Source organism: Eublepharis macularius, chromosome 7 (genome assembly GCF_028583425.1).
Source record: "Eublepharis macularius isolate TG4126 chromosome 7, MPM_Emac_v1.0, whole genome shotgun sequence".
Lineage (NCBI taxonomy): Eukaryota > Metazoa > Chordata > Lepidosauria > Squamata > Eublepharidae > Eublepharis > Eublepharis macularius.
In genome coordinates this window covers 122,853,985-122,879,362 of record NC_072796.1, presented here as the reverse complement: position 1 = coordinate 122,879,362, position 25,378 = coordinate 122,853,985, and the positions used below count along the sequence as shown (strand labels likewise).

The window sequence follows — 25,378 nt, the reverse complement described above, 5'->3', positions numbered from 1 at the left end:
GTGGGTCAGTCACAGCTCTCTCAGCCCCACCCCCCTCACAGGGTGATTTTCATGAGGATAATAACTCACTTAGTAAACCGCTCTGAGTGGGCATTAAGTTGTCCTGATGAATGGTATATAAATTGAATATTATTATTACGATTATTATTATTAAGAGGGAAATTCTTTAACCTCTTCCACGGTTTCTCAAAATTTACTCCATATGGGACCCGTGCTAGAAAGCAGAGGAGCAAAATGAGATCCTGAGAAATATCGGAACAGGGTAGTAGCGTTTGTTACCCCTGGGAGTTGTGCGATAACCAGGAATGAATCTGAGGGCCAAACTACAAGTGACGAATGACACAGGTTGGACACTTGTCAGCTTCCCTCAAGTTTTGATGGGAAATGTAGGCAGCTTGGCAGAATGTTGGACAAGTAACAGTTGAGAAGTCCATTGGACAGCAGTCGGAGAGCCAAGCTGCAAGACCAGGATGCCTACATTTCCCATCAAAACTTAAGGGAAGCTGACAAGTGTCCAATCTGTGCCTTTTGTCACTTGTAGCTTGGCCCTGAGTGAAGCATCGACCTCTCTCACACATACAAAAGTTCCTTGCAGCTCAATGTTTTGATTACATTACAAAAATCTGGGAGGACCGAGGTTCAAATCTCTCCTGTGCCGTGGAAGCTTGCTGGGTGACCATGGGCCACTCTCACACTCTGAGAGTGGAACTACAAGTGACAAAAGGCACAGATTGGACACTTGTCAGCTTCCCTCAAGTTTTGATGGGAAATGTAGGCGTCCTGGTCTTGCAGCTTGACTCTCTGACTGCTGTCCAATGGACTTTTCAACTGTCACTTGTCCAACATTCCGCCAAGCTGCCTACATTTCCCATCAAAACTTGAGGGAAGCTGACAAGTGTCCCACCTCTGCTCTCAGTTTAACGAACAGGGCTGTTGTGAGAGTAAAATGGAGAAGAGAACTTTGGGTCTCTGCTGGGGAGAAAGGTGTGCCTCGGTTCCTGGAAAATGCAGACCTACCATGTGGTGATGTAATATTCCAACCAGTAGAGGGCGCTGGCACAAGCCTGTGGCCTGGGAAAGAGGAAATTGCAATTTGTTCCCATCTCACCAGTTTTCCAGAAAGAAAGTTCGCATCAGTTACTCTTCTCTCTTAGTATTCCCTCCTAACACTTTTGGCATTAAGATGCAGGCCTGGGCTCCGCAGGTCTGGCTCTCTTCTTTTAACAGGAGGTGATTCATTACTTGTCTTTCCCAGTAAACCAGTTTGGACAGCAGGATTTGAGGCTGGTGGCACCTTAGAGACCAACAAGATTTTCAGGGTATAAACTTTGAAGAGTCAAAGCTCACTTCCTTCAGAGAGCTTGAATTTTGGACTGTGCAGTTACTGGGAAAGGGGGGCAAGGGGGCGGGGCTGTTTGAACTGCATGGATTTATTTTCTCTTCCTCTGGTTTGCAATCTTTGGCAATAGCAACTAAGGGGTAGAGGGGCAGCATCACTTCATATTGATCACATCTGTAAAACACTCCCCCCCCCGCCTGTTTACGGTTACTCAGTTGTAAATTTCACCGGGTTTAACGGCTCTCACTCCCGCATTCCTATACTTAAACCGCGAATTGAGGTTTTCAAAATCGACTTGGGGGGAAAAGCCTCGTTGGACCCCATGAAACATTAGCCGCCGAGGAGGACCGGGCTACTTACAGGGAAACCCTCCCGTCCAAAAAGACCAAATCGCACTCGCGTGGCCTGATCCTACGCGAGGTTCTTTGGCTGCCTCAACGTGGGCTGCTCCCGCGCAAGCTCCGGCACCGGCTGAGCCGAGCCAGAATCCCTTCCTTCCCTCGACGGGGCAGGGACGAAAAGGAACGTCCGGGCGCCGTCCTTTCCCCGACGCGCCAGCAGCGCCTGCTCCAGCCTTTCCCCGCCGGGATCCCGAAGGCAAACCGGGGAGCGTCTTTCCCTCTTCCCGGACACTCCCACCGCCAACCCTCCTCGCACGCCACGCGGCCGCTGCCCGAGGCGACCCGGCTCCGGGGCCTGCCTGATACGCCGCGGGGGTGGGGGAAGGACGGCGAGGGGACGGCCCGCGAAGCGTTTCCTCGGCTGGGGGTCGGTTCCAAGGGGGAGACCCGCCTGTGCCCCCCATCAAAAGCAGCAGAACGGGGGCCAAAGGGGAGAGGACAGGCGCGTTTTAAAAGCCCCCCCCCCCGGCAAAATTCCCTGCAAATAAACATGAGCTCATTTAAGGAAAAGTTCTAGCCTAGGTCAATGTCCGCCGGGCTACTTTTCCATTTACAGGGAATCAGCAATGGAGGGGAAACATTTATTTATTTATTTATTTAAAGTAACCTCCGCCAGCAGTCTGGAGATGCACAGTCTATGCCTGCCGCCTCAGCTCCCTGCCGCCTTATTTCTCCGCACGTGTGAACCAGGCCGGAGTCTGTGGTTAAAGGGGGGCTACGTGTGTCGCCTTTGATGTTGCACTGATATGAAGAGTCCTTCACGCATGCATGCGTTCATACGTGCAGATGTACAGCAGACAGGATGTTCTATATATATGGGGGAAGAGAGGGATGGTTCTTTTCTGCACTGCATGCATGTTTATACAAGATATTCTAGAAGTGTGCGAGTTTCTAATCTGCATTGACATATACATATATATGGAGGGAGGGAGGGTGTGGGTGTGGAGCGAGAGAAACAGAAGGGTATCTGTCCAGTGCAGAATAAAGGCGAACGCGCTCTTCACGCATGCATGCATACATACGTGCATATGTACAGATAGGATATTCTATATACACATCTGGGGAAGAGAGAGGGTTTTTTTCGCTGCATGTACGCGCATAACATACAAGATATTCTACGAGTGTGCGTGTTCCTGTCCTGCGTTGATATATTTGATACTGATGTAGGGGTGTGTTTGTATTATATATGAAACAGAAGTGTATGGGTAAATATATCAGTGCAGAATAAAGCCAAGCCTCTCCCCCACCCCCCCGCCCCCATGCACGTATGAATGAATTTTTATACAGGCATTTCGGACCCTCGCCCGCCCCCTTCCAATAAGCGCCCCGCGTGCGCACCTTGACGGGGTTCCATTTAATCTACCGCAAAGCTGTCTCCTCCGGCCGGGGGGTTATGAATGGGTGCAGCGGAAGCACCGCCCCCTCCGGACGTGACGCCCAGCCAATCCGCGCGCCGGCTGCGTGGATGGATGAGGTCAGCGCGGCCGTGTCGGGGAATGGAATGTGTAAGTGCAACATTCGGAACCGGGTAACGTTCGGCGATCGAACGCTGCCGTCGGCAACGTTCGGAGAGGGGCCCAGGCAGCCCCCGCCGCCTTCCGCGCCCCGCCGCCGGCTGGCCTGAATGGCTGAGAGGGGCGGGGGCTAAGAGGAAGAGGAGGCGGTGGCGGAGGAGGAGGAAGGAGGAGGGGAAGGCGACGGCGGGGAGGAGGAGGAGGCTCTCTGGCTGCCTCCATCCCGGGGGCCATCCAGCGAGAGCGCCGAGAGGCAGCCCGGAGCCGCTGCAGGAGGGGAAGCCGGGAAGAGAAATGCAGGGATTCGTGAGGTTACGGCGCTCGGGCTGGAAGATGTGATCCCGGCGGTGCCGTCGGCGTGAAGCGGAGCCGGCTGTTGCTGCTGCTGCTGCTCGCCCCTGCGCCTCCGGAGCCTCGTCCTCGCCGGTCCCTGGATGCGGGCGCGCCGTGCCTGAGTGGGAAGTTGCCGCCGCGACACCTGGAGCCTCCGCCAGCGCCGGTGGTGCGCCTGGCCGTGCGTGTGCGGGGTGTGTGTGTGCGTGCATGAGGAAGGGAGAGGGCGGGACGAACCTGGCTCAGCCTCGCCACGGCGGATTGGAGGGCGACGGGGGGAGCCGGGCTCGGGGCTGCTTTCGCTTGGCCGAGCTGGTGGCTCGTTTGAGAGGGTCCCCGGGCCTGTGTGCCAAGCCGCCCGGGGGGCGCGATCCCCCACCTGCCCTCTCCGCCTTCCCCTCCGCACCTCCCTCCCCTCCATTGTGCGAGCCAAAGATGAAAGACCGGAGGGGAGAAAGTTAAAGAAATCGCCCACATGCGCTGCATCAGTCCAAGGCTTTGGGAAAGGAATAAAGAGAAGGTGGGAGAAGAGAGTTTCAAGTCTTGGCAGGCGGGAAGATGGCGGACTCGAGCTGAAAGTGGCGATTGGCAAACTTGGGCCATCTTTGTGTTTATTTCCAATCCTCTTGAGCCAGATAGGACACATGCAGGCCAAAAAACGCTATTTCATCCTGCTCTCGGCTGGCACCTTTGTTGTCTTTCTCTTTTACTTGGGAGGCTTGCAGTTCAAAGCGTCCAGAAACCAAAGCAGGCGAGAGCTTCACAGTAGCAGGAATGGCTTGCAGCACCCCGGCCCCGAGCACTACTGGCCCCGATTCCCAGACGTGCTGCGCCCCTTCGTTCCTTGGGATCAGCTGGAGAACGAGGACTACAACGTGCACACTTCCCCTCGGCAGAAGCGAGACGCCAACGCCAGCATCTACAAAGGCAAGAAGTGCCGGATGGAGTCTTGCTTCGATTTTGCCCTTTGCAAGAAGAACGGCTTCAAGGTCTACGTCTACCCACAGCAGAAAGGGGAGAAGATCGCCGAAAGTTACCAAAACATCCTTGCTGCCATCGAAGGCTCTCGGTTTTATACTTCGGATCCCAGCCAGGCATGTCTGTTTGTCCTTAGCTTGGATACTTTAGACAGAGACCAGCTTTCCCCACAGTACGTACACAACCTGAGGTCCAAAGTGCAGAGTCTCCACTTGTGGAACAATGGTAGGAATCATTTAGTTTTTAATTTATATTCTGGCACCTGGCCCGACTACACTGAAGATGTGGGGTTCGACATCGGCCAGGCCATGTTAGCCAAAGCTAGCATCAGTACTGAAAACTTCCGGCCCAAGTTTGACATTTCTATTCCACTCTTTTCTAAGGATCACCCAAGGACAGGAGGGGAGAAGGGTTTCCTGAGGTTTAACACCATTCCTCCTCTCAGGAAGTATATGCTGGTATTCAAGGGGAAGAGGTACCTGACTGGGATAGGGTCAGACACCAGGAATGCCTTATATCATGTTCATAACGGAGAGGACGTTCTTCTCTTGACCACCTGCAAGCATGGTAAAGACTGGCAAAAGCACAAAGATTCACGGTGCGATAGAGACAACGCCGAGTATGAAAAGTAAGTAAACCTTGGTGGCCTCTCTCTCTCTCTTGCACAGGTATTGAAGGTAACGGCTTTATGTGTACCCTAAACTCTGTATCTGTCTTAAAAAATTCAGCTCAATCACAGACATGATAATCCCAGTATTCTTTCATTTCTTCTGCTAAACTTTCCAGTAAATCATAAATGCAGGTGTGAAGGAGAAATATCAGTCAGTGTAGTGGGTATTTGATATCGGATGTGGCCCATCAGTTACTCACTCCAGGTTAGGCTTTGTCACAAACGTCAGATCAGGACTGAAAATAAACTTGGGAAACTTAATATATATACGTCAGTGCTAAAGCTACTAATCAGAAACGAGGATGGAAACCTGTGCTTTCTTAAGCCAAAGTCCCCTTGAACCTAGTGGCATTTAGTTCTGATTGGGTAGGCTCAGAGTCCCATTGATTTCACAGGGATTTCTTTCCTGGGCAAAGCACTCTAAATCACAGCATACTTTTGAAAGTTTTCTTGATCTGCAGTGTAGCAGAGGCTAGGAACCTGTAATACACTTTTCTTTACGCATGACCCTTCACAGGTAGAAATTAGCCAGCTGTCCTGTAGCGCCTCTCTCTTCCCACCAAATGTTCGCATTTTAAATTTCATCATGGATGAGGAGTGCATACCTCCTTAACCCTGCTGTATATTGCCTAGAACAAAGTTCAGTGAAATCTGATGACTTGCACAAGGAGGTGTGCGTGTGTAGTGATTCTGTTTCAATCACTATTCACCTAGATTTTCTTATCTGAGGTTCCGCACCCAGTAACTGTGCTGAATCATTCTGTGTAACAGATTGTTTAGCCCTCTGATTTATCTTTCCTGTGTGAAACAGCTGTAAAATCAGAGAATGAGAGATGTGGATTGTTCCACTTCCCATTTGGACGTGTTTTTTCCATGTTGACAGCTCTTTCTAGTGGTACAAACATTTCCTGTGGTTTTCCCCCTTCTGTCTTGTCTATTTTTCCCCCTCTTCCCCTTTTTGATATGTTTAATATTAACCCTTTAGACAACTTGCCACATTAATTCAATAAGAAATATTGGATGCAAAATGCTTCAGAGCGGAGTTTGTCACTCCGTTTGTTGATAGAGCACAACAGCTATCTTCTGAGTTGCACAGAAGTCTTCAGATCTGATGAGACGTTCTGTGCGGTTTGCAAGATTGCTTACACTACTTTGCCCGCACAGGTGGTCCAGTAATAGGTATTATCCTAAACCTTGCCTGCCCACCCTTGCTTGTCTTTGATATAGCACAAATACAGCATCATTTGGCTATTTAACTGGTCCTTCTTCAATACTGCTTGCAGTTGTGTATGTGATTTTCTTTTTTTCTTTTTTTTTACATGTAGCTGCTGAAACAACAGTTTTTCAGAAGTGGCCTCTGTAGGGCTGCAGCGATAATGAGAGTGTTTGAAACTCATTAGTTAACTTTAAATGCTGACCACAGCTTGTGTTTGCAGAGTAGTGATTCCCTGGTGAAGAATAGCCTGCTTCCGCCTGAGAAGTATCGCCTCAGGTAGGCAGGCTGATCCAAATACTGTGTGGGTCCAGCATTGAGGGGGTCGGCTCGGGAATGGCTCTGGAAGAGTGTGGTCACTGAAACTGCAGAAATGGTTTAAAGCTAACCTGCCTCCACGTCTAATGGGCTGTCGTGTTTGGGAGATCGTTTAGCTGAACATGCAAATAACAAAAATAAACTTCATTCCTGCCTGCAAGAGCTTTCGAAGAAGAAACATGCATGCTTGCTAAACATTTAATTCTTCCTCAGGGAGCCGATTACGATGGCTATGTAGATGCATAAAGGTCATGGGAACGTCACGCTGGTGGTGTTTAAATATTATGACTTATGCGGTTTGCATATGATTCAGAATCTCCTGTCCCCCTTCACAAATGTGTACGTATACACACAAGCAAATGTTTATCTGCTTTGGGGTGTTTGTGAATGACTCTTAAATACTAGTAGCCTTTCAGGAATTCCTTTGTTTGGAATATGATCTGGAAGTCTGAGGTCGTGGTTGATCGCGTACATTCCAGAGGTACTAGTGCAACCTCAAGCGTCTTTAGGTTCTTTTCATTTTGGGGCGGTGTGCTGTGCCAGAGGTTTCAACAGGGGCTTCATCTTGCACTTATCTGGGTTCCTCAAAGAATTCAGAGCGCTCTGGTTCTAACGAAGAGCAATAAGAGTCTAAAGTCTCAGTTGCTGTTCATTCCTGGGAAATGGGCAAAGATTGCATTTCCTCTCCTAACCACAAAAAATGTATTGTGTCTGGGGCAAAGAAGAATGTTCTACACTTTGGGGTATAGGTTTTTCAAGGCAAACTAATCTATGTCCGTGCGTGGTAGCTGGGAGGAAAAGGCAAATTAAATTACTTTTATAAAATGCCAGAAACAGGGCAATTTTTTATTATCTGGAAGCATATATTCAAACACCTAGAAATCACATAGAGGCACGCGCTCCACATGGATATATAGATAAATCTGCCGCCTATAGTGCAGTACGTTTCCTTTCTTTTTCCCCTTTCATGTCCCGGTCATGCTGGGTTCTGCATTCAGTTTATGAAATCTGACAAGGTCACGTCCCTAGGGAAACATGACATATAGAGAATCCTAGCAAGTATCTCTTTATAAGCACATTACATTTATTCTGATGCATGTGATGGTGGAAGGGAGATTGTTAACTTTATCTCGAGGGGGTGGAAGGAAAACTGTTCCTTTTTTTTATTTAAAAAAGGACGTGGCTGTCCTAGAAAGATTTCAGAAATGTTAAAATGTCCCGGTTTATGCTTGGTTTGATTGTGAAAGGATGTTCGAAGAACAAGCAGAACGTTAGACCTTTAGCCACTGATGAATCTCTGAGTGTTTGTTCTTGGAACTTTCATGTGCAGTGACACTATACCAGCCTTGCCTCCACGTTTTAGGGGTGGGTTGCTAGCTGGCTTGGAGTAAAACGTCCTGTCCCTTTAATAGGGACTTACTATGTTGGAAATGGATATGTGCAGCTTTTCATGACATCTGGTAAAGAATATCTCATTATGCCTCTATTAAATGCACAGGATGTTTTACTCCAGACCAGTTGGCACCCCTGTTCTGGAGTTGAACAATATCTGGTGGCTGCTGCATTTATGACCTGCAATCCATGGAGATCTAGCTAGCAAAAGACCCAGCGTGGGGTAGTGGTTAGGGTCTGAGACACCCAGGCTTGAATCCTCACTCTGCCATAGAAGTTTGCTGGGGAACCTCTGGCCATTCATACACTCTCGCTCTCACTTACCTCGCAGGGTTCTTGTGAGAATAACGTGCAAGGAAGAGAATGATGTTTTGGGTCCCAATTGGGGCAAGAGCTGGGGTATAAATGAAGTGCATAAATAAATAGACCAGGTGGACCCTTAGTGTGATTTTGCAAGACAGTTTTTATTTTCTCATGAGACGTGTTTTGTAAATCAGGTTTAGGATTTTTGTTTAAAAGGGTCTGCTGTCCACAGTTTAGGATCGGAGCAGCTTCCTTATGTACAGTTGAGGAAATCCAGTATTCTACAGGCTCCCAATTCCCTCTGACACTTGATCTTTAATGCACGGAGGAATTTATGCTACCTTGTTTTCTGTGATGGACAGGGCTACAGATGCTCTGCAAATGGTCTATTGATCTTGGCAGAGGCTAGCAGCGAATGGCTAGCTAAGGGGAGAACCTTTTGGAAAGCAGTATAAACTACATAATCAGAGTCTCTTTCTGTCTCTCAAAAAAGAGGTTGTGTGAAAGCAGAACAGGCCTGCACTCCTAGTCACAATTAACCTGGGATTCAGTCTCAATGAAATCTGCAAGAATTGCTGTGGAACAAACCTGGATATCATCAAGCTATGCAGTGATGATGTTTTTGCCCAGTATGTCTGCCAAGAGTGGTACAATGAAGAATTAAGATGGATACATCACTTCTCCGGAACAAAACGCCAATAGACACAGATATTGACATCCTCTTCCAAATGCTATCTAGAGAAAACTAGAAAGTGCCCCCATTTTTTTACTGGTCTGATTTTTTTTTTAAAAAAATATACTCAACTGATAAGCTCTTTACCTGCTGTGATATGCCAGTGAGTGTTTGACACATTTAGCTCGGTCGTTCCAGGTTCTATTAAGAAATCCATCTGTAGGAGCAAACTAATTAATTTTCATCAGAGTTACACATCTCTGCAGATAAAGCTTATGCTGACTGAAATGAATTGCATTACCTTGATTAGAATACTTGCAAATAGGATTTAAGGAGTTTGTGTGTGTTAGTTGTAAGGTGTGTGTATGTGTGCACGTGTGGTCTAATACAGCAGTAGAAAAGAGCAAGAGTCCAGTAGCATGTATAAGACTAACAAAATTTGTGGTAGGGTATGAGCTTTCATGAGTCTTATAGGTGCTACTGGACTCTTGCTCTTTTCTAGTGCTTCAGACAGGCTAACACAGCTACCCATCTTAGTCTAATATAGATTATAGTCATATGTCTGTGCCTCTGAATCTCTCTCTTGGGCTTGCTTTAGAACTATTCATTGTGAACCACTTGAATGCTTCTTGCAATATAGTTTGAAGAGTGTTGCTTTTTATGTTTCTTTTGGTGGGGGGTATTTGTATGGAAGGAAATAGTTACATGAGCAAATCTAAGGAAAGGCAGCCAATGTGTTTAACTCACACATTTATGAATACTGAAAAAGGTGCTTCAGAAAAAGGACTCTGAGTTTGTAAATCAAATCTAATTTCACATTTATGATCTGGAAAACACAAAATTAACTAATGCTGCCATGTTACTGTCAGGAGGCGAAGTGGGAACATGAAAGTTTGTCCAAAGAAAAAAAGGAAGAATTCCATGTTCCTATCCAAAACCTGGACCTCACCCTTGGCAATTGTATCCGGATAATGGAAATTCCATGGAGCTTGTAAAGTCTTGAAATGATTGCCTGTAGCTATCTTCCAAACACAGATAAATATTTTGGCTGAACATCTTCTAGAAACATTGTAAAACCAAAAGATAGCTGGTGATAAGTTGTTGGGGGCGGGGCTTCTGAGACCTGCACATTAGAGTGAAGCCAGATGCAATATTTTTACAGCAGCGGGGAGGATTTGGAAGTATTCTCGTTGCACATAAATCAAACATGCGTTTCCTTTCCAGGGTTGAGCTTGCGGTGGGGGGAACCCCCCACTATCTCTGCATTTCACAGGAGCCAGAGATGACTAGTGCAGATTGGCCCAGCATCTGTGACATCACGAACCCTTCACCTCTTTCATTCCTCATCCATCCCTTTAGCAGTTTTATACCTATTTTAAAATGAATTGTGGGCTTTTAAAAATAAAGCAATGTACAAAAGCTTGCTGCATGCATGACTACAGTTAGACTGAAGAACGAGATAGGAGAGGCAAGACTGTTGACTGAACTTGTGAGGGATTTGCTGGTATGCATGTATGTTGTTTCACACGAGAAGCCATAGATGCTCTGCAGCTCTCAGGTTTTTCTGTGCATTAGAACCTGTCCACTCCGGAATGCCTGAGTCGGAGTGGGTTATCAAAAAGAGTCCAGTAGCACCTTTAAGACTAACCAATTTTATTGTAGCATAAGCTTTCGAGAATCACGTTCTCTTCATCAGATGCATGGAGGGCAGAAGGAAACTGGTCAAATATAGAGGAGGAGAGGGGGGGAAGGGTCTGCATCTCCATATCAAAGGAGTTGTTTACATCCCCCCTATCCTCCTCCCCCCTCCCCCCTCTCCTTCTCTATATTTGACCAGTTTCCTTCTGCCCTCCATGCATCTGACGAAGAGAACGTGATTCTCGAAAGCTTATGCTACAATAAAATTGGTTAGTCTTAAAGGTGCTACTGGACTCTTTTTGATTTTGCTACTACAGACTAAGACGGCTAACTCCTCTGGAATGGGTTATAAATCCAAAGAGCCAGTGTGGTGTAGTGGTTAGAGTACTAGATGAGAATCTGGGAAAGCCAGGTTGAAATCCTCATTGTGCCACGTAGTTTGCTGAATGACCTTGGGCCAGCCACTCTTTCTCAATCTCTTGCACAGGGTGGTGGATGCGATGATAAAATGGATCAGGGGCAAAGATGTTCACTGCCCTGAGTTCCTTGGAGCTAAAATAATATAGGGATGAAATCGATATCTACCCATGATAACTTTATCCTGGACTGGATATCCGATATTAACAAAAGGGTGTGGCACCATATGGAAAACCATTGTGCCTAGCTGTGGGTTGGGTAGGAGCAGGTTTCCATCATTGGTACCCTACTTTTGTAGAATAATTTGTTGTGGGTAGAGCCCAACAATAAATGGGGTTTGTAATGACACCTTTTGCTTCTCCCAAACATCAGTGTGGACTGAGAGATGCATGTGTAGTAGACATGATAGCTCCTCAAGAGGAAATCTCGCAGCAGAAAACTGGCTGCTGGCTGAAGGAGAGCAAATAGAGAGAGAATATGGCTCATTAGGTGTACCTTCTGGCTCTCATCTCTGGAGCCCGATTCCCCCACCTAAGGTACTTTCAAGTTGCAAGGAGATTGCCCCTTTGCCCCTTAAAAGATCAGAGAGAACTGGGAGGGGAATGGTCTAGAGTGCTTCTTCTAATTCTTCTCTGCTTTCATTTCGCGGGTTCTATCGTGTAATGATTGCAAACGTCCCATTCTGGCATTTACGTTCTCTAATCCTGTGAGGGGGGCCACTGATTTTTTGGTTTTATGGATCAAGGACTGGGGCAAGGAGAGACTTGTGTACTCGAGACTGTGGGATGAGTCTATAAGCTGGGCTGGGGTTTTAATCAAGATAGCTGATGTTCTCACAGGGGCCTTCAACCTTGGCCCGTGGAAGTTCCACCTGTGACACCCTCTTTGAACTGTTATTTTTGTTCCTTTGGAAAGGACCTGCAGTGAGTATGCTTCCATGGCTCCTTCTTGTGTTTATGCATGGTGGGACCAGAGAAGGTCATTCAGCACCATAGAGAATATATCTTTGGCCAGAGAAGGTCATTCAGCACCATAGAGAATATCTCTTTGGCACCTCCTGGATCTGAGTTTGTGTTTCCTGTGTCTAGCTGACTTGTTCAGCTGCCCACGGTTTGGGCTTTGACAGTAGTGAGGTCATAACGTTGCCCCACTTCCAGTCATGCAGCTCTGATGTTGTGTGCACATAGCTTAATGGCTTGTGTGTCTGGGAAGGTTGAAGAGCAGTGTTCTAGAACCACAGTTCTGTGCAAGAAATTTCTGCTGATTCCTCCAGCCTCTTCCCTCCACTCCTTCATATCTCTCTGTTTATATTCTTGTTTATACATCACTGGGTGTGCAGAACTTGCCCTGCCATAGTTAACCTTGCCCATCACCTGTGTATTGAGACTTTCTACATGTTTGACAGCCACCTTCTTTTTGGAATCCCAGGAAGGCTGTAAAACTCGGTGCCTGATTTAGCCGATTCAGACTGTGAGGAGCCCTAGGTGTCCATTTACATGCCTTCCTTGGTTTTAGTGTGTGCTTTGCAACCAGTATGCATGCCCTAAAGCACCACCTTGAGGGTGAGGAGATAAGGCAACGTAGAAATGTTTAAGTAAATAAAGCTGTTTAAATTCTGGGTTTCCTCTCCTGGTCATAAAGGGCAGAAACAGCCCTCTTTTCACTAGGTTGGGATCACAGCAAAGGAAATCCCTTATTTGGCTTTCTTCTTCATATAATACACTGACCTGGATAGCCCAGGAGAGCCTGAACTTGTCAGATCTCAGAAGCTAAGCAGGGTTGGCCTTGGTTAGTAATTAGATGGGAGACCTCCATTAAAGATCTGGGTTGCAGAGGCAGGCAATGGCAAACCACCTCTCTTAGTCTCTTGCCATGAAAACCCCAACAGGGGTAGCCATAAGTCAGCTATGACTTGAGGGCGCTCTCCACCACTCCTCTTCATATAATATCTTAGTACTTACCTCTGTGTGTGTATGAAGTGTTGTCAAATCACAGTTGAGTTATGGCAACTTCGTAGGGTTTTTTAAGGCAAGGGACAGAGAAGGTTAGTTATTAGCTGCCTCTGTGTAGTGACCCTGGACTTCCTTGGTGGTCTCCCGTCCTACTCGTCATCTAGTTGGGTCAATACAGTTCCCCAAACTCTGATCTCTGGTGGTTGGGAAGAGACCTATGGGAAGTAGTGTGGTTATACCCAACAAGACAGTTGTGAATTTTGGCCCTAGACGGTACTCTTAAATGTCCAAGCCCTCCTTCTTTCCCCCAAAGGTGGTCACTTTATTGATAACTAGATAGTAGAAGGTCTTTAAGATGCCATCTTCCACCCTTCAGGGACATGTGATCTGTATTTTCCCTTAGCTGACTCCTTGGGACTCACTTAAACACATGAGTTTTGAGTAGTAGATGATAAAATTTCTTTTTTTAAAGCGAACGTTTTGAAAAAAAACTTGCTTGTACGCGGGTATTCCCATTCTAGGATATCTTGCAATGAAGTGTTTTGGTCCCTGAAGTCTTTTCAGTGATGAAATTTTTGGGGTGTGGATGCGGGGGGGGGGGGGGATGTCAGGCTCTTGATCAGTAAATCACAGAATTGTTGATGTGTGTTTGTGTGTGTGTGTGTGTGTGTGTGTGTGTGTGTGTGGGTAGACACTTAGACTGCATTGTGTGGGTTGCTGAGTCACAGGTATTACCTCTGCAGACTTTCAGCATAGCCATGCCCTTTTCTGCCCAGCAGTTCCACCTGAGGAGCCTCAATCTATTTTGATGTAAAATATCATTATAAGATAAATTGTTTCAAGTGTTTTCTTAATGTAACGGATGGGTGTTTGATGGCTCGATAAAATCCAATTTCCGGAGGTTTTCTGTATTTGCTATCCACCTAGATTCTCTTACCAGGAATACCTGTGGTGTTTTCTGTGGATGTAGATAGCCATTTCCATAGCAAGTGGTAAATTAATTGCTACAAGCTTCTGTTACTAAGTGGCATCCTCTCTCTATTGTTAAATAGTCTGTTGTGTGTGTTTTTTTTAATCCATAGGCTGTAACTGTTTCCAGGGGTGGTAATGCAATATGTATCAGTTGCATCAGCTGCTTGTACATCGGAGCGGAAGAATTAATGAGCATAAGTTATGTATTGTATTACTGCTTTGGATAATATTTAAGGATGTGCCATGTGTTGTGGAGAGAGAGAAGAGAAATTCTGTATTTTAGTGTTTGTTTGAAAAACAGCCATCCTTTTAGGCATCTGTGTTAGGATACTGGTGATACAAAAGCAGAAATGATACTTAAGTTGTATTTAGGAACATGTAACCTTTGGGTTTCACATGTCTGTGCCTGATGAAGAACTTTGTGGACTCTCAAAAGCTTGCATAATATTATACCAACTGAAATTCATTTTGGGTTTTGTTTCATCATTTTGTTTGCATCGCCTGTTTTTTGGGGGGGTGGGGGCACTTCCATCAGTTGCTGCCTTAGAATGTATTAAACGACACCTTCCTCTTTTATTGCAAACAAATTACTTTTTATGAAACTGTATAGTTTTACATAACATTCTGCAGTCCTTCTGACCCAAGACAGAGAACTCTGACACGGACTCACAAAAGCAAACTGTGCTTGACAGAGGAATTTAAGGAATAGGAGGCTGCTGGCTGAGCAAGAATCGACATGTTTCGCACAAAGGAGAAGCAGAAAACTACGTGGGAAGGAATTCTAGCTTTACAAAGAGGCCTTGATCCAGTAAAAGACGATACCTGGCTATGGGTAATAAGAGCCACATAAATTACACCCTGTATAAATGTTTGTAGCCAGGGGACCTGTTTTGCTCCTGAAGCAGTGAAGGAGGGACACCTTCTCCTCATCCTCCTTCAGAACAAACAATAAACCACACACATGTCTTATACATATGAAAAAGAGAATGGGGATGCAGTCGCTTTCACTTATAGCATTTCTTCTTGCACAGGGATACACCCCAATAACCTTTTCTTAATCTATTGGGATACTAACTCTAATGTTTTTAAGTTTTTTTTTTAGATTAAAGCCTCATTTGTTCTGTTGGTGTAGCAATTCCCATCCTTCCTTAATTTCCTCCTTGGGTTTGTATATGAAGCCAGACCTAGGAGGGTTCCCTCCTCCCCAACCTAAGCCCCGCTATTGGCTTTTGTATCCTGCCTACCTTCTATCATGAAATTCAAGGTAGATTATGTGAAGATTCCAGGAGGTTTTCAATTCAGATGCTGACCGGTCCACTAAGCTCAGCATGGTGGCTGTATTGGGCACCATCTGGTCATGACTTGAGACCAAGCTGTCCATTGCTGAAAGTAGAACTTAGTGTTTGTACAGGCCAACAATACTGCTCTTTTGGCCAGGCATGGGCAGAAGCTGAGGCTCCTGGTATTTATCCTAGACCTAGCCAGTCCTGAGGCTTCATACTTCTGCTAGTTACAGAGTTGATCTTCACATCCTATTCTCTGAAGTCTGAGCATGCATAGTTCTACTTAGCTCTCCCAGCTTCGGCCCATAGAGTCCCTGGTTTTCTCTTGATGCTGGCGTAGTTATGCTGGATGCTACTTTCTCTTATATACTGTAGATTGCAGGGTTTGGTGGGATATAGAGAAAGGTAGGCTTTAACGGGCATCGTTCCAAGTTCCACCCAGCATCTTGTGTTTAAGTGAGGTGTGTATGATGTAGCATGCATTAGGGGTTTCCCCCAAAGCTTCTCTTTGTGGAACAGTGTACTACCCTGCCAATTTTTGGTCTCTGGAGTCAAGAACTGTATTCTTGGTGTTTTTGTTGGCAATGCTAAATCATTTTGGATGGGCCAAAGCTGACATTTTTGCACATGGTTTATCTAATACACTTTTGTCCCTGCCCTTCCTCTAAGGAGCTCAGAGCTCATTCCGTCTTCCAGCTTTTTGATCCTTACAATAACCCAGTGAGGTAGGTTAGGTTGAAAGAAGTGACTGGCTCATAAGAGAGTGGGGATTTGAACCTGGGTCTCCTAGATCCTAGTCCAGCACCCTAACCACTAAACTGTACTGGGTCTCGTGAATTATATCACAGGCTTCGGACTAAAGCATTGACCTTTTTCCCCCGTTGTTGCAGGCATCGCTGTAAATAGCCAAATAATATTTCTTGTAAGGCAATAAACTATTCTGGGCTGAATTAGCTTGTTCAATTAGGTTCTTCCGAGTATCTGTAATATGTAAAAGCTTCGACTGTTAATTTGCTCTTTACTTGTTTGTATATTTTATACTTTTCTGTGCAATTGCATGGAACAGAATGAGTCCTAATTTGGGAGCTTGTCTTTGAAACAAAGGGATCGAGCATTTAGAACAGTGATTTTTTTTTAGAAAAAGTTCTTTCCTCATTCTCCAGTCCCTTCAAGGCCACATAATTACAATTTTATTCTTGAATTTGTGTCTTATTTTTTACACTGAGTTCGCTGTTGGCCGTGGTCAGGTAAAGGGTTTTGCATGTATTCCATTAAATTCCCCTTGAGCTTCCCAAACATAGGAATGTGTGTAACTTGAGTTGGCCATTGATAGCCATCTCTTCAAGCCCTTCCTCTTTAGCTACCTGATAGGTTCTGTTTCTTTTAGAATGAGTTTTCAGTTCTTCTCGAAACCCCTACAGTTAAGGTGCTACTGGCATCAGAGTTTTGTTGCCAATCAATGGCCCTGCTATCTGGAAGAACCGTAAACGAAAGGAAGTGAATGTACTAATTCCTTAATGAAAGACATGTTTTGGATTAAGAAGGTTTTGTTGTTGTTGACTCTGGCTCTCTTGGGGTGGAACTTATCCAGTGTGTGCATGGAGACTGAGAAAACACATGGATTGAGACTTATCCAGTGTGTGTGTTCTGGAAAATAAGTTGTACTGAGTTGACTGTGGGCTTACTCAGCGTCAGGCGTGAATAGGATTGCTGTCTTAATTGTCATGTTGAGCTGCAATCCTAGATGCATGTGCTTGGTAGCGAATCCCTAGTGCAGTCGGTTGGGGAACTTCCCGGTAAACATGGCAAGGGTGAGGCTGACAATGAAGATGGTACATAAGAGGTTGCATCTCTCCAGCATGTGCAATTTAACATGATACACATATTGTTTTGAGGCTTCATGTTTGCCAGGCATATAGCACTTATTCTGTTTTTTTTTTTTAATGATGTGCAACTTCAGCACCAAGAAAAGCTGTAACCTGTATAAATTAAGCAAATAGGCACAAATTGGCATATTTTGCATGCAAGGCCCTGAAACATAAATCGCCCAGGTATAGATGTCTGATCTGTAAAGAGATGCAATGGAAGAATCTAAAGGCGTTTGTTAGGTTTTTTTTGTTTTTTAAAAAAAGAACTGCTCCTCTTTGGAAATTCCAGCCCTCCCCACCCACACACCGGCAGATAGCTGCAGAAACGTTTGATAACAGTATCTGATTTACAGGTGCCACTAGGGAGTTTGATGTTTAACTGTAGTAAAGTGTGCCATCAAAATTGCACCCGCTATCTTCTGCAGGTGCCAAATCGGAGGCTGCCTCTGCAAATCAAACTCATTATTTGCCGATGAAGGGGAGAACAATTCTGGGCTTACAGCACGGGAGATTACACTCTGGAAGGCAAAAAAACCAACAACCCCACAACGTTTTAGGTTTCTTTGCTTGTAGATGAGATATATGTGGTTCTCTGTCTCTGTTGGTTTGCCATTTGCTGTTTGTGCAGGGTACAGACAGATGAATTTTTTTTAAAAAAATGTTTTTTTCTAATCCAAATGGCAAAACATAACTATAACATTGATTTTTTTGTAGTGTTGTCTTCTGATTTCCTTTAAAGGGGCGGGGGGCAGAGTATTTGAGGGTGGAGTGTATAATTGAATTTTTAAAATTTTTAAATACAGAGGCTTGATAACATTTTCTGCAGCAAGAAATCCATAAAGCTAAACCATTAATAAGCATAGAGCTCATAATGAAATATACTAGATTCGTTTGGTCTTTAAAGAAATCTGTTTAAAACTTATTGTCAAATCGTGTTGTCTTCCATGGCAGGAAACGTTTCCATCCCCTGTAGAAATAAGTAAAGCCCTCAATGCACCCTGTTATGAATACTGAACCGTGTTAACGGGGAAGCAAGCTGATCAGAGGGAAAGAATTGTGCTTTTGGACGATTTCGCTTAGTAGAAAAGTGACTGAAAGCTGATTCGGATACATCTACGTTGCTTTGGATGTCTTTCTGCTGTGTTATCATGTGAACTAACTTCTTGGCAAAGTGTTGAGTTAGTGATGCTGTTCATGATAATCGGAAAGATGATCATAGAGTTTGTCCTGTGGTCTTTGTTGATTGAGTCTTGGGCCACGTTTGTTTCTGCATGTCACTATCTGGGATGGTGGCGTTGCTTTGTGACCTTCACGTGATACGGGAGTGGGTGTGGCCATTACTTCTGATCTTCCACGTACAGAGCTTGATACATGGCCTGGCTCTCTGGGTAAGGGGTCCTCTCCACATGCTGTGTTCATGCGTGTGCCGGCTAGGAGAGCATCACGTCTACACTTCGACAGCTACATAACAAAAGTATACAAAATAGACATTCATGTTCTGTCTTAGACCCCATATTCCTTCTCCCTCTTCTTCCACCCTTGAGTTGAGAGTGAAGGGAGGCTGAGATTCCCTAAATGGGCTCAGAGATGGGGCAGATCTCTCCCCTAATGGGGACTTCCCTATCCCTCTCAAGGGGGAATTGGCAGAGAGAATTTCCTTTGCAATTTATGCAGGGTGGGAATCCTGCGGGGCGGGGGGGGGGAATCGATTTGCCCTTTTGCCGTATGTTGCTTTTGGTATCCTTCATGAGTTCAGCAACTTGTGAATTGAATAATGTATAACTTAATTTAAAATGTTTCCAGCACACACAAAAGAAAGTGTCATCTCAATTAGTATCCATTCCACGTCGTGGTGGTGTTAACATGAATCTGGAATCCTGATGTAAAGCACTCCAAGGTTTCTAGAAGGGATCTAAATATAATGAAATAAAAGGTGGAAAAATTGGAAAGCATGACTGGTAAAATTATGTAACAGCCCAGGTTCATTCCCTTGATGATGAGTCATGGACCCTTACCGTTCACCGTGAGATAACTGTGACCAATTCGCAGAGTTCAACAGTTTGCATATCTATAAACAATTACTGGCCTGTGTGATCCATAGCAACAGAGTGCAATTCTGTGAGCTCTGTTCTCATAGCAAGGCAACCATTTTCAGACTAGATATGGTGATATTATAATAATAATGATGATAACATTCAATTTATATACCGGCCTTCAGGACAACTTAACACCCACTCAGAGCGGTTTACAAAGTATGTTGTTATTATCCTCACGACAATCACCCTGTGAGGTGGGTGAGGCTGAGAGAGCGCCAAGAAGCTGTGACTGGTCCAAGGTCACCCAGCTGGCTTCAAGTGGAGGAGTGGGGAATCAAGCCCGGTTCTCCAGATTAGAGTCCCGTCACTCTTAACCACTTCACCAAACTAGCTTTCAGTAGCTGGTTTGGTGAATACTAGATGAAAGCAGTAGCAGTGGCAAAGGCGCAAGCCATAATTTAACCAGCATCATCATGGCAGAAGTTTTTTTTCCCCCAGGCATTCCTGTACACCTTTCTTTTCTAGTTTCTAGTCCATATGAAGATAGGGTTCAAAATGTGTAGCCAGGGCTTTCTGAATCTCAGAAGCCGGGGAAGTAGCTGAAAATAAGACAGGGCTTCAGAGCTGTTCCTCGCCTCCTACATTACTTTATTTATTTATTGACTTAGTTTATTTCCTGCCTTTCTCTCCAGTGGGAATACAAAGCGGCTTACATCATTCTCCTCTTCCACTTTATCCTCACAACAAGCCTTTGAGGGAGGTTAAGCTGAGGGTGCGTGATGGCCCAAGGGCACCTAGCAACCTTTCATGACAGAGTGAAGGCTCAAATCTGGGTCTTCCAGATCCTAATCTGACTCTCTGACCACAATACCATACTGCACAGTTTATTTAACAAACCAAGAATAATTCCAGTCATGCATTTTCCAGGCACATCTGTATGGAGTGGAGTTGCAAGATAACCTTCTGTCCAAGTAGGGTGTTTTTCATTTTAACTGGAATGCTGTTTGTGTCCTTTCTGCCCCTAGATATTATACATTTAATCTGCTACTTTTAAGATTTTGCCCTCCAAATCCTTTCCCGATCAAGTTGAAATTTTGAGAAATTTTGAGAATTCAGTTTATCTTTTCTTTCCACATTTTTTTTTACCTGATGCTGTTCCAGGATTTAAAAGATGGGTGGCCATGTTGGTCTGTAATAGAAAAGCAAGATTCAGGTCTCGTTGCACCTTAAAGATCAACTAAATTTCTAGGGGATGAGCTTTCGAGAGTCAAAGCTCCATTCCTCAGATGGATGGTTACATAGACATGAAGAGCAGCCATGTTTTAAAGCTTATTTGCTGCTTCATTTACCCCGAGGATAGTTGTTGGGTTTCAGTATTTCCTTATCTAATAATCTTATTATCACAAAACCCCCATGAGGTAAGGTTTTTTGGATGGGGGAAGGAGAGAAGGCGTACATGACGCCAGCTGTCTTTTGGTTTTACAGTGCTTCTAGAAGATGTTCAGCCAAAACATTGATCTGTGTTTGGAAGATAGCTACAGGCAATCATTTCAAGACTTTACAAGCTCCATGGAATTTCCATTATCCAGATACAATTACCAAGGGTGAGGTCCAGGTTTTGGATAGGAACATGGAATTCTTCCTTTTTTCTTTGGACAAACTTTCATGTTCCCACTTCACTTCCCGACAGTAACATGGCAGCGTTAGTCAATTCTGTCCTGATCCTGGTTCTACACCATGTAAATCGGCAGTTCATTTCATTGGAGTCGGTAGAGAGGAGTAAAAGACTGGCATTTATCATTGTGGAGTAGGATCTTGCCACTCCACTGAGAAATCACGTTTGGAACTGCCTTCCAACTTCAATGGCTGTTCCGTTGGAGGAAGAACCACTTTTTTGGAGAGAAGTTTTTAGGCTGGAGGAAAACTCAGAGGATGGTTTGATCCACCTTTGTAATATAAAGCATTGAATTTACGTAGCTGTTCGTACACCGAGTCAGGCGATTGATCCGTCTAGATCAGCATTTGGTATTCTGGCAAGTTGTGGCTGTCTAGGGTCTTGGGTAGAGAAGGAAATACCAACGTATCCTTAATGACATCCAGGGCTCATTTTGAGGGGGAATGCACAGGAACGCAGTTCCGGTAGTTCCCCATAGAGGTCACATGTCAGGTGGCCCCGCCCACCTGACTCTCGGCCATTTTGGGCCCGTTTTGGCCTGGATTGGGGCCAGAATGGCCCGGATTGGGCCTCTGACGGGTGGTGGATCACTCTCCCACTCAGCAGTGGCCCGATCCTGACCATTTTGGGGCCTCTTTTCAGCCATTTTCAGCCCCTTTTTGCCATTTTGGACCCAATTTTGGCCCTGAATGGCCAGGATTAGGTCGAAAACAGCCAGGATAGGTGATGTCAGGGGGTGTGGCATATGCAAATCAGTTATGCTAATGACACACTTCCAGTGATGTCAAGGGGCGTGGCATATGCTAATGAGTTATGCTAATGAGTTCCTCCAGCTCTTTTTCTACGAAATGACCCCTGATGACATCCTTCAGCTGGAGAGGCCAGGAACTGAGCCTGGGGTCATCTGCGTGCAAAGCAAATGCTCTCTTGCGGAGTCATCAACCCTCCCTTACTTTACAACTTACTCTTAAAAAGGCTTATCCGGCTTGCATGCTTGCACTGCTAGTGGCCTGTAATGATTTGGGTTTTCTGGGAAAGTATGAATCAGAAATTTCTCCGATGCCCTGAATAAAGCATGGTCTGATTTAGCCTGTTTATTTTGACCTGCTTTATTTATGTATTTATTTATTTACATTATTTAAAGTTTGCCTTTCTCACTGAGACTCAAGGCGGATCACACAGTAGGAGTAAATTTCAACCTATATTTAGTAGACGGGCTTTTAAAAGTAATTCAGGAAAATTTTGTGTCCCAGTAGCAACAGATGTGGTTGTCCACTCATCGAGTTCAACAGAATTCATCTAATCCTCAGAGGTTGCTGGGGTAATGCAGTTTTATTGGCACTCTCTCTGCTGTCATGTACACTGCTTGTTAACTCTGTATCAGATCGGTGATTCTAATATTCCTTCCACCAGGTGAAAAAGGAGACATGTAGATAAAAATTCTAGCGTTGGTTTTGATTTGACCTGCACGGCCAATCAGGTGAATTTATCACTTGGAGTGGTGGAGAGTGCCATCAAGTCATAGCTGACTTATGGCGACCCCTGGTGGAGTTTTCATGGCAGGAGAGTAACAGAGGTGGTTTGCCATCGCCTGCCTCTGCAACCCTGCTCTGCGTTGGAGGTCTCCCATCCAATTACTAGTCAAGGCCGACCCTGCTTAGCTTCTGTGATCTAACGAGATCAAGCTCACCTGGGCTATCCGGATGAGGATGAATTTATCACTTAATTTTTTAAAAAAGTTTGGAGTAATATACCTCTGTGGTTTGGTTCTCCATTTTCCTTTTACCAGTTAGTAAAAACATACGTGTCCTGACTCATACAATTCCTAGGAATGATCATCTCCAACAAACAAACATTAATTACGCATCGGAACTGCCAAGCTTGCCTAATAATTGGCAATGATATCCATTTGTTGTTATTAATTTTATGAAACAATGACTCTTTAGAAATGGGGGGAAAAATTGCGGGGGGGAAAATAAATCACTGAAAAAATTTCCAGAGCCTTTCCAGTTTGGAAAATATTATGTCCTACGTCTCTGGTGGATGGTAATAGATTGATTAATTAAGCAACAGGCAGAACAGTGCTAAGCCACATTATTGTGTTCTAAGGCTGTTGACTTCCATGGGCTTCGAAGGGTGTTGACTCTACTTAGGATTTCAATATGAGGCTCTTGTCGAGCACGAAGTACACTCTGGCCTGTGATGCCTCCTGCTGTGTCTCTGCATGATTAAGTGGTCTTGTTTCCTTTCAGTCTGCTTTTCCTATGTGCGGACCATTCTGTTGTGCCTCTTTGTTGAGCTAGATCAGATAGCATCTGGAGCAGTTGCACAATAAACCGAGCAAAATTACTGGCCCCCAGAGAAGGCTCACCCTGACACATTCGTGGGCTTTGTACGCCCACGAATTTGTACGCACACAAAACCTGAAGGTTTTTAGACCGAAGACTTAATTTATCAAGAAGTGTGCACCAACTATGAGAAGTTTGTTGTAATGGTAGCTTTAATGTAAGCCAAATCCTGACCTCTTTGTTGTATAGACATACATCCTTGAATCCAAAGGTGTGCAAGCAGAAACATAAATGGACTCAGTGCAGTTCTGCTTGTGCAGAATCTTGTCCAACATCCAGTTCTTTCCTCCCTGTATGTTATAGTGCCCAGAAACTGGTTTCACAAAACCTTGAATACACAGAAATGCTAGTGGGGCTACCATAAGCATGACTTAGCAGAAGTGGCTACTGTGGCCATGTTTTGTTTCTTCCTGCACAAGAGCTCTTGCGCAAGTGGAAATCTTATCTTGGATCCAACCCACCGACTTTGGCAAGGACGCATTTCCAGTATGCTACAGTGTTGGCAGCTCTGCGGCATGCGTGTAGGGAGCCTTTAGGTCAATATGCCACATCCATGTTGCTGCAAATAGTTGGTGGGTCAACTTTGGTTGACTTTGGGGACCACATGAGAAACTTACCGGGAGACTGTTCTCCACATCTGATCTGTGGTATGGCGGAGTGGACAGAGTGCCTAACTAAGATCTGGAAGAATCCACGCTGACATGGAAGCTTGCTGTGTGACTTATGAACTAGTCAACATTGGGTATACATAAGAATCGTGATGTTGTGGTGAATTGGCAAATCAGAGCTTTGTCAACATGCTGCATGTATTCCAAGTCTGTTTGGAAATGGTGAAACAGAAGTGATGTGCACATGATTAAAAAAGGAGATGGTGTGAAAGACCCCTTCCTGAGGTCCTGGAGAGCTGCTGCCAGTTTGACTAGACAATACTGACTTTGATGGATCAAGGGTCTGTGTAAAGCAGCCTAATGTGAGTTCAAAGCCTGAGCCCCATTTACGCTTCGTTTCAGCTGGGCATGAGGTCCAAGCATGTTTATTTGTGTTGCTCGGATTCATCCCATATTGGCCATTGGTGCTTCTGTCTTTTGGTTTGCTTCCCATGCCTCCAGTTTAAGTGAAGGTTGCAAACTCTATGATTTAGAACCCATTTTTCCATTTACACGGGAAGGCCTCTTGCACACAGGCAGCACAGTATAAACTATAAGTAACCTCTCTTTAATTTTGTCAGCTTTCAAAATTTTCATGTGCTATGACGCTAGGAAAATTGGAACATGAAAGCAGCACTTATTTCTGTTATTTTTTCCTCCAAATGTATATTCTCCCAACTGTAACAGCTAGAAAGATGTCCTTTTTTTAAAAAAAAAAATGGAAGTTGGGTGTGTCAAGAATTTTGAGAACTGGCCACACATTTGTGCCACAGGCAATGGATTTTTTGCCCAGCCCAGCTGAGGATAGAGGAGGCAGCACTGTTATGAAGCAACCTTTCTTATTTAAAACACACTTGTTTATGCGTGCTGTTTTATTGAGCCAATTTTCATTTTTTTTTTAAAAAAGATGAATTTAAGATTATAATTGCAAAAGAACAACTTGCACGGTATGGTAGGCAGGTAATCCAAAAAGAAAACGGATGCTGTTCAGCTCTGCACTCAGCCGGTTGTATTGACCGTAATGAAAATTCCTTGGCTCCTGTCAAAAGAATACCTAGGTCTGATTGAAACGTGACACGGGAGGTATCTGGTGATCTGAGGCTTGAGTCCCTGGGCTGCTCCTAATGTATGAGTGCCAAGTTGGTATGCCAGTGCAAATCTCTGCCAGGGCTACAGATCTTTGGCATGGGTGTTCAATAAACTAGGAAGGGTCTGAGAACTGGACTGGATCTAGTAAATCTGTCCTGCTTTAACCGTGTGGCCTATTCCAGACAGGATGCTGGAGCCAACGAAACTGTAGCAGCCAGGTTGTTCCAGCAAAAGCTGAAGGTGAACTGAGGCCTTTAAATACTCTTTCAAGGAGGTGGAGCTACAGGCACCTCCCACCCAGGAGCAGGTTGCCAGTACT

The 25,378-nt window shown here is 45.0% G+C and overlaps 1 protein-coding gene across 1 annotated transcript in view; it reads left to right on the top strand.

Annotated features, from left to right (window-relative positions):
• Positions 1-3,484: 3,484 nt before the first annotated feature.
• Positions 3,485-25,378, top strand: part of EXT1 (exostosin glycosyltransferase 1) — a 310,642-nt gene continuing 288,748 nt past the window's right edge. The window contains exon 1 of the mRNA XM_054984732.1: positions 3,485-5,193. Coding sequence (XP_054840707.1) covers positions 4,232-5,193 — 962 coding nt within the window. The 5' untranslated portion in view covers positions 3,485-4,231. The remainder of the gene's footprint in view (positions 5,194-25,378) is intronic.